A 9,525-nucleotide genomic window follows, 5' to 3' on the forward strand; every position below is an offset into this window, starting at 1 on the left:
AGTACTGAGTGCAGACGGATACCAGGGAGACAGAAGTGATTGACTGCTTTTCCCCAAAGGCGCACTGAGGAGTGGGGACCCAAACCTTCAGCTTCGTTGCTGGAGATTGGGAGGCCACCATTTTCATTCTCATCCTCTAAAGCAGCACTGAAAATGCTCAGGGAACAAAAGCCACATGGAGCAATATTTGGAGGTTAAAGAGCATCCTATTAAGGAATGAATGGATCAGCCAGAAGATTAAAGGATAATTTTTAAAAATCACGGAAACAAATGAAAATGAAAACACAACTGTTCAAAACCTTTAGAATGAAACAAAGGCAGTCCTAAGAGGGAAATATATAGCAATACAAGCCTTTCTCAAAAAACAAGAAAGGTCTCAAATACACACCCTAAACTTACATCTAAAGGAGCTGGAAAAGAACAGCAAATAAATCCTAAACCCAGCAGAAGAGAATTAATAAAGATTAGAGCAGAAATCAATGGAATAGAAACCAAAAGAACAGTAGAACAGATCAATGAAACTAGGAACTAGTTCTTTGAAGGAATTACGATTGATTAACCCCTGTCCAGATTTATCAAAAAGAAAAGAGAAAGGACCCAAATAAATAAAATCATTAGTGAAAAAGGAGAGGTCACCACCAACACCGGAGATATACAATCATAAGAACTTATTATGAGCAACTGTATGCCAACAAATAAGGCAGTCTGAAAGAAATGGATATGCTCTTAGAGATGTATAAACTATCAGAACTGAGAGAAGAAATAGAAAACCTGAACAGAATCATAACCAGCGTGGAAATTGAAGCAATAATCAAAAATCTCCTAACAAACAAAAGTCCAGAGTTGGATGGCTTCCCAGGGGATTTCTACCAAACTTTTTTTTTCACGTTTTAAAACTTTATTTGCATATTAAAAATTGTGCATTCCAATAATTAAAATCATTTGAACAAAAAAATGGCACTCTGATTAAACTGCATTTTAACAGCCTGCAAGATACCTTGGGCCAGCTTGGTTTTTTACTCTAGATCTCACTGTCCTCCCACCCAGCTTCTTCCTTCACCAACATGCAAGTTCTTTTCCTTCCCTGCCAGCCAGCCAGTCAGGCAGATGGGAAAGGCAGGTGCCTTCGTTGTCAGTAGTTCTCCATTCTTTGATGTGAAAAGGGGCAGCACAGTCATTTAAACTTGATCCAACCGCTTTGCATCTTACAAAGTTAAACAGCTAAAAGAAGTAAAATAAGAAGGCAATGCTTGTGGAATGTACAATATGCTTGTGCATATTGGCGGCGCACGCCTCATTACGATTCACCTGCTTGCTTCTCCTGTTCAATTGTTTCTTTCGAAGGCAGTGGATTTTTCTCTTGCGTTTCTGTCTTCTTCAATTTCGACTTATTGAATTTCTCAATCTCAGCCATATCGGGTTTGTCAGACATGGTTGCAGAGGAAGCAGAGCGAGGCGCACGAGCAAGCTGGAGAGAGGAAAGGGATCCGGTCTGTGCTGTGGCCGCTGCCAAATTCTACCAAAAATTTAAAGAAGAATTAATACGTATTCTTCTGAAGCTGTTCCCAAAAAAATGGAAATGGAAGGAAAACTTCCAAACTCATTCTATGAGGCCAGCATTACCTCGGTCTAAAAACTAGCGAAAGACCCCACCAAAAAGGAGAATTACAGAGCAGTATCCATGATGAACATGGATGCAAAAATTCTCCACCAAGATACTAGCCAATATATTTCCAACAGTACATTGAAAGGATTATTCGCTATAACCAAGTGGGATTTATATCTGGGATGCAAAGGTGGTTCAACATCTGCAACATCTAATATGATACACTATATTAATAAAAGAAAGGACAAGAACCATGTGATCCTCTCAATAGACGTAGAAAAAAGCATTTGATAAAGTATAGCATCTTTTCTTGATTAAAATTCTTCACACTGTAGGGATAGAGGGAACATACCTCAATATCATAAAAGCCATATGTGAAAAACCCATAGCAAATATCATTCTCGGGATGCCAGGGTGGCTCAGCGGTTGCGCGTCTGCCTTTGGCTCAAGTTGTGATCCCGGAGTCTCTGGATGAGTCCCACATCAGGCTTTGTGTGTGGAGCCTGCTTCTCCCTCTGTCTGTGTCTCTGCCTCTGTGTGTGTGTGTCTCTTATGAATAAATGAATAAAATCTTTTTAAAAATATCATTCTCAATGGGGAAAAACAGATCTTTTCCCCTAAAGTCAGGAACACAGCGAGGATGTCTACTATCACCTCTGTTGTTCAACATAGTACTAGTAGTCCTAGCCTCAGCCATCAGACAACAAAAATAAAAAGCATCCAAATCAGCAATGAAGAAGTCAAACTCTCACTCTTTGCAGATGACATGATACTCTATGTGGGAAACCCAAAAGACTCCACCCCCAAAATTGCTAGAACTCATACATGGCTGAAAAAAGAGAAATTAAGGAATTGATCCCATTTACAATTGCACCAAAAGCCATAAGATACCTAGGAATAAACCTAACCAAAGAGGGAAAGGATCTGTATGCAGAAAACTATAGAACACTCATGAAATAAATTGAGGAAGATACAAAGAAAAGGAAAACCATTCCATGCTCATGGATTGGAAGAACAAATATTGTTAAAATGTCTATGCTACCTAAAGCAATATATACATTCAATGCAATCCCTATCAAAATACCAGCATCTTTGTTCACAGAGCTAGAACAAAGAATCCTAAAATTTGTATGGAACCATAAAAGACCCAGAAGAGCCAAAGGAATATTGAAAAAGAAAACCAAAAGTCTGGTGGCATTACAATCCCAGACTTCGAGATCTATTACAAAGTGCTAATCATCAAGATAGTATGGTACTGGCACAAAAATAGACATATAGATCAATGGAACTGAATAGGAAACCCAGAAATGGACCCTCAACTCTATGGAAAAATCCATATCCAATGAAAAAAGTCTCTTAAACAAATGGTGTTGGGAAAATTGGACAACCACATGCAGAAGAATGAAACTGGATCACTTTCTTTCCTTTTTTTTTTTTTTAAAGATTTTATTTATTTATTCATGAGACACACACACACACACACACAGAGGGGCAGAGACACAGGCAGAGGGAGAAGCAGGCTCCATGCAGGGAGCCTGATGTGAGACTCGATCCCGGGACTCCAGGACCACGCCTTGGGCCAATGGCAGGCGCTAAATCAATGAGCCACCCAGGGAATCCCTGGATTACTTTATTACACAAGTAAATAAACTCAAAATGGATGTAATAAACAAAAACAAACTAAAAATGGATGAAACACCTAAATGTGAGACAGGAATCCATCAAAATCCTAGAAGAGAACACAGGCAACAACCCTTTGACCTTGGCTGCAGCAACTTCTTGCTAGACATGTCTCCAAAGGCAAGGGAAACAAAGGCAAAATGAACTATTGGGACTTCATCAAGATAAAAGGCTTTTGCACAGTGAAGGAAACAGTTGACAAAATCAAAAGACAGCCAACAGAATGGGAGAAGATATGTGCAAAAGTCTTATTAGATAAAAGGCTAGTATCCAAAACCTAAAAAGAATTTATCAAACTCAGCACCCAAAGAACAAATAATTCAATCAAGAAATGGGCAGAAGACATGAACAGACATTTCTTCAAAGAAGACACGAACGGCCAACAGATACATGAAAAAATGCTCAACATCTACTAGGCATCAGGGAAATATAAATTAAAACCACAATGAGATACTATCACACACTGGTCAGAATGGCAAAAATTAACCACTCAGGAAATGACAGATGTTAGTGAGGATGTGGAAGAAGGGGAACTCACTTACCCTGTTGGTGAGAATGCAAGCTGGTACAGTCACTTTGGAAAAGAGTGTGGAGATTCCTCAAAAAGTTGAAAATAGAGCTCTCCTACAACCCAGCAATGGCACTATTAGGGATTTATCCCAAAGTTACAAATGTAGTAATCAGAAGGGGAATCTGCACCCCAATGTTTATAGCAGCAATGCCCACAATAGCCAAACTATGGAAAGAGCCCAGATCTCCATTGACAGATGAATGGATAAATAAGTGGTTTATATGTACAATGGAATACTACTCAGCCACCAAAGAAATGAAATCTCACCATTTGCAACGATGTGGATGGAACTAGAGGGTATTATGCTAAATGAAATAAGTTAATCAGAGAAAGACAGTTATCATGTGATCTCACTCATACATGGAATTTAAGAAACAAAACAGAGGATCATAGAGGAAGAAAGGAAAAAATAAAACAAGATGAAATCAGAGAGGGAGACAAACCACAGGAGGCTCTTAATCATAGGAAACAAAACTGAGGGCTGCTGGAGGGGATGGGGGTGGGGAATAGGGTAACTGAGTGATGGACAGTAAGGAGGGCATGGGATGTAATGAGCACTGGGTGTTAATAGAAGATTGATGAATCACTGATCTCTACCTCTGAAACTAGTAATAACTATATGTTAATTGAATTGAAAGAAAGAAAAAAAGCAAGAAAGCAAGAGAAGGAATGAAAGAAAAAGAAAAACATAGAGAAGAGCCACTCAGGCACCCCTTTACTGAACATTTAAATAAGAATTAACATTAATCTTTTACAAATAAAACAAAATGGAAAAAGAAATACTTCCCAACTCATTCTTTGAGGCCAGTACTACCATGGTATTAAGCCAGACAAAGAAAACTATAGATTAATGTACTTTTTATTTTATTTTTAAATATTTTATTTATTTATTTATGAGAGACACAGAGAGAGAGGCAGAGACACAGGCAGAGGGCGAAGCAGGTTCCCTGTGGGGAGCCCCATGTAGAACTCGATATCAGGACCCTGGGGTCACGCCCTGAGCCAAAGGCAGACACTTAACTGCTGAGCCACCCAAGTGTCCCAAGATTAATATACTTTAATAATAAAAACATAAAAATTCTCAACAAAATACCAGCAAACCAAATCCAGCAGCATAAATAAAGGATTATACACCATGATCATGCGGGACTTATCTCAGGAATGCAAGATTGGTTCAACATACGAAAATATATACATGTAGGGGTGCCTCCTGAGCCACCCAGGTGCCCCTAAGTGGATAAAGTCTTTTTTTTTTAATTTTTATTTATTTATGATAGTCACAGAGAGAGAGAGAGAGGCACAGAGACACAGGCAGAGAGAAGCAGGCTCCATGCACCGGGAGCCCGACGTGGGATTGGATCCCGGGTCTCCAGGATCGCGCCCTGGGCCAAAGGCAGGCGCCAAACCGCTGCGCCACCCAGGGATCCCGAATAAAGTCTTTTAAAAAATCTATCAGGGTGCCAGGGTGGCCCAGTTGATTAAGCATCTGCCTTCAGCTCATGTCTTGATCCCAGGGTCCTGGGATCAAGCCCTGGGTTGGGCTCCTTGGGAGCCTGCTTTTTTTTTTTTTTTTCTGCAATAGAACTTTTATTAAACATATGGATTTTGTATGAAATCGAAATAACCTCTTTCTCCCCTTTGCCCTCATGAGGTCACGACTCTAGAACTTCATGTTCATAAAAGCACACTTTTGGCAGCAGTCATGACAAGGTGAAGGAAAGTGCGATTCTGAAAATAACACCATATAGCCAACCAAAGGGGGGAACAAAACCAGGCAAAGGTTAGTGGGTTTTTTGGCTAGCTCCCTGCTGAAGGCCCTAGTTCTGCTCATCTTCTTTCAACAGGGAATGGTACAGGAGTAGAAACTCCTGAGTATTCTTTAAGTAATACCGCCCAACTCTCTTGGTAGCATGTCTCTCCCTCCCACTTCCATCTGTCCTGATGTTGTAAATGGCTGATTTGTAACTTTAAGAAAGTCCACCTAGGTTTATATTCTTGTCAACTGCCCAAAACTGAGCTTCATAAAAACAAAAATAAAAACAAAGAGCCAGAGCACTAAGTTTCAAAAGGATGTTAAATGAGACCCTTTCTAGATGAAACCTACTCCCTAGAAGTCAACTGACCAAACATATGCACAGTTGGAGACAACAGATTATGAAATCTGGTCCAGCACTCAATTAGACCCGGTTAGTCTGCATCTGTGGATTTAAGATGATCATTGTCCACAGTGGAATAGATGTGGCCCTCGTTGCTAAGAAAATCCACAGCTTGCTTTATTGAGGCTACAGACATGTGTTGAAGCTGGTTCTTGAGATCCTGAAAGTTTAATCCTTCAGGTCTTGGACAAGCCTTAATCAAATTCAGCACCTGGCTTTGGGCCACAGTGAGGCCATTTGCTGGCATGGAGCTATTCCCACCAAAGTTCCCTGTTTCACCCATTCCTGGATTGCTGATAGGTGCTCTCCCTGCTGGGGGCTGGCTGTTAGATTTGCTCAGGATCATGTGTGCATTGACAACTTCCAGAATATGTGTGGTAAACTCATCATATCCTCCAGAGGCATGATCTAAAGGCTACAAGGCTTTTTTTTTGTTCTGAAAAGATCACAGATGGCCAGCCAGTTTCACATACGTCTCTGGAGGAACCACTGTGTTTTCACTGCTGGCATCATCTGTGTCAACCCACTGGCGGACATCCATGGGTGCAGCTGTCCTGTCATCTATTTTGTATACAATGTTGGTTGGGGTCTTCTCTGCATGTCTGATTATACCCACAATAGTGACTTGTGAAATCTCAACATTCCCAATTTTGAACATTTCATCAACCACAACCACTTTCTCTACTCTTTGTTTCTATGAGTTTGACTTTTTTTTTTTTTTAAGATTTCATATATAAGTGATAACATGTAGTATTTGTCTTTTTCTGTCTGGCTTATTTTACTTAGCATAATGCCTTCGAGGTCCATCCATGTTATTACAAATGAGATGTCCTTCTTTCTCTTTCTCATGGCTGAAAAATATTCCACTGTATATCTATACACCACATCTTCTGTATCCATTTATCTGTTGATTGACACTTCAGATGTCTCTATAACTTGCCTATTGTAAATAATGCTGCAATGAACATGGCAGTGAAGATAATACTTTGATATCCTGTTTTTATTTCCTTTGGCTATATATCTAGAAGTGGGATTCCTTGATCATATGGTAGTTGTATTTTTAATTTCTGGAGGAACCTCCATACTGTTTTTCATGGTTGCTGTACCAACCTACACAAGGATTCCCTTTTTCTACATCTTTTTGAACACTCATCTCTTGTCTTTCTGATCACAGCCATTCTAACAGGTGTGAAGTGATATCTCACTGTGGTTTTGATTTGCATTTCCCTGATGATTAGTTATGTTAAGGGACTTATCAAGTATCTATTGGCCATTTGCATGTCTTCTTGTGGGAGCATGTCTATTGAGTTCTTCAGCCTGTTTTTAAATTGGATTGTTTGGTGGTTTTTTTGTTTGTTTGTTTTTGTTTTCTATTGAGTTGTAGGAGTTCTTATATACTCTGGATATTAACCTCTTATTAGATATATGATTTGCAAATACTCTCTCCCATTCTGTATGTTGCTTTTCAATTGATTTTTGGAAAGGGTGCCAAGACTGTTCAGCAGAGAAACTCCTAAACATATTAGCTGGATTTCAACCCAATGCAGTTTTTATTCTAGTCAAAGCTTATATTGTCACATTTTGGCCTCTTCAGTTGGCTTCTGAGTCCTTTTCACATGAATCTACTAGTCTCTGATGATTTTCTTGCTACCTAGTCCGTGAAGATGTTCCAGGTTCATCTCAAACCTTTCCTGAACCCAGGCCTGGAATCAACCATTTCTCTAAGAAGCTCTGATTTCTTTCTTTCAGTGGGAAATGGTATTTCAAGAGTACAGTCTGCCCACTAAGGATATTTACTGGTTATTTATCCACCTTTTCAGTGAGCAGAGCAGGGTAAAAAAAAGTACACACTCGCATGTACACATGTGTACACATGAAGATAAAAGTACACACTCGCATGTACACATGTGTACACATGAAGATAAAATACGTCATGAGTTCATACTGTTATTCCTAATTCAAATTCAGGACTACAGGGTTTTTATTTATCCTCTTCTACATTACATTTGCACCTTTTTCACACTTAAAATTTTCCTTCTGAGCTTCAACTAGAATAAAAAGTGCAAGTGGGTTGAAATCCAGCTAATATGTCTAGGAGTTCATTAAGTGACATTAGGCTAAAACAGATATGAAACCAACTGGGCACTTTCTGAGTATGTCAGAGATGTCCTCATTATCTTGACATGTGCATAAAGAATCAGGCATATAGCCAATCCTTCCAGTATGCCTGTGCCACAGTGTAAGAGTTGAGGGGAAGTGTCTCCATATACTATTATTCCAGATAATGTATGAAAACAACATGATAGACTTAGAATATCATCACTGTACCCATGCCAGTGAATGAATGGATCTCTAAGCACTGAGAATAATGGGGCCTAACATAAAAAAAGAGTGAGGAGCAGATCTGATGTACCTCTGATGAGAGAACATGTTACCACTCACAGTCTTGCCAAGAGGATTGGATCTAAGTCTGATCCAGACTTAGATCGGATCTAAGTCTCTGGGTCCAGCTGCAAATTTAAAGGATGTACAGAGGGCACAGCAGTGTGTTGAACTGAACCCCGAGTAAGCAGATAGCAACAGACTGTGGGAGATGCTACAGGTCCAATGATTTGGATGCTTCATAGATATAAGAAAAATTAAGGGAAGGAAAAGGAGACAGAACTTAAAATACACAACAAAAGTGTTTAAATGAGCAAGATTAAACCATAGTATCTACGGATGCACACTTGGATGATGAAACCAAAATAAAGCACAAGGAATGATTACTCGAGTGGGATAGGGGTCACTTTTGGAGGAAGAAGAGGGATGAACATAAGAGGGGCCTCTGAGATGGCTAGGAAAATTTTCGTTCTTGACTTGAGTGATACTTACAAGGGGTTCACAGTAAAATAATTCACTAAACCATACATTTGTTTTATGTAATCATCTGTATCTATGTTTTATTTTTACCATAAGAAGATTTTTAGGAATAGAGAAAATAAGGTTAAAAAAAGGATTTAAGATGCCTGTGTTTTATTTTTTTTATTTACTTAAGATTTTATTTATTTATTCATGGGAAACACAGAGAGAGGCAGAGACATAGGCAGAGGAAGAAGCAAGCTTCCCGTGGGGAGCCTGTTGTGGGACTCGATCCCAGGACCCTGGAATCATGCCCTGAACCAAAGGCAGATGCTCAACCACTGAGCCACCCAGGTGCCCCTTTTAAATGTTTTTAAATTTAGTTTTAAGTAATCTCTACACCCAACACAGGGCTCAAACTCACAACCCCAAGATCAAGGGTCATAGGCTGTACCAACTGAGCCAGCTAGGTGGCTGAAGATGCCTGTGTGTGTGTGTGTGTGTGTGTGTGTGTTTTAATAAAAGAGAATGCTAGTGTATTAAAAATGTTTATCAAGGCATGATGCCTCACTTCCTTTTCATAAGATTAAAAATGCCTCTGGGGCGCACCTAGTGGCTCAGTGGTTGAGCATCTGCCTTTGGCTCAGGTCGTGATCCCAGGACCCTGGGAT

The 9,525-nt window shown here is 39.7% G+C and overlaps 1 protein-coding gene and 1 pseudogene across 1 annotated transcript; both read right to left on the reverse strand.

Moving 5' to 3' along the window:
- Positions 1-911: 911 nt before the first annotated feature.
- On the reverse strand, positions 912-1,511 carry LOC112662978 (thymosin beta-4-like). Its single transcript, XM_035702662.2, has one exon. The coding sequence runs from the start codon at positions 1,430-1,432 to the stop codon at positions 1,298-1,300; it is 135 nt and encodes a 44-aa protein (XP_035558555.1). The 5' UTR covers positions 1,433-1,511; the 3' UTR covers positions 912-1,297.
- Positions 1,512-6,044: 4,533 nt separating this feature from the next.
- LOC112662964 (replication protein A 32 kDa subunit-like) lies at positions 6,045-6,690 on the reverse strand (annotated as a pseudogene).
- Positions 6,691-9,525: the final 2,835 nt, after the last annotated feature.

This window comes from Canis lupus, chromosome 20 (assembly GCF_003254725.2).
Source record: "Canis lupus dingo isolate Sandy chromosome 20, ASM325472v2, whole genome shotgun sequence".
Classification (NCBI taxonomy): Eukaryota; Metazoa; Chordata; class Mammalia; order Carnivora; family Canidae; genus Canis; species Canis lupus.

Bases quoted from the DNA above. Each gene is read 5' to 3' on its own strand.
- LOC112662978 (XM_035702662.2), bottom strand. From the start codon at position 1,432: ATGTCTGACAAACCCGATATGGCTGAGATTGAGAAATTCAATAAGTCG.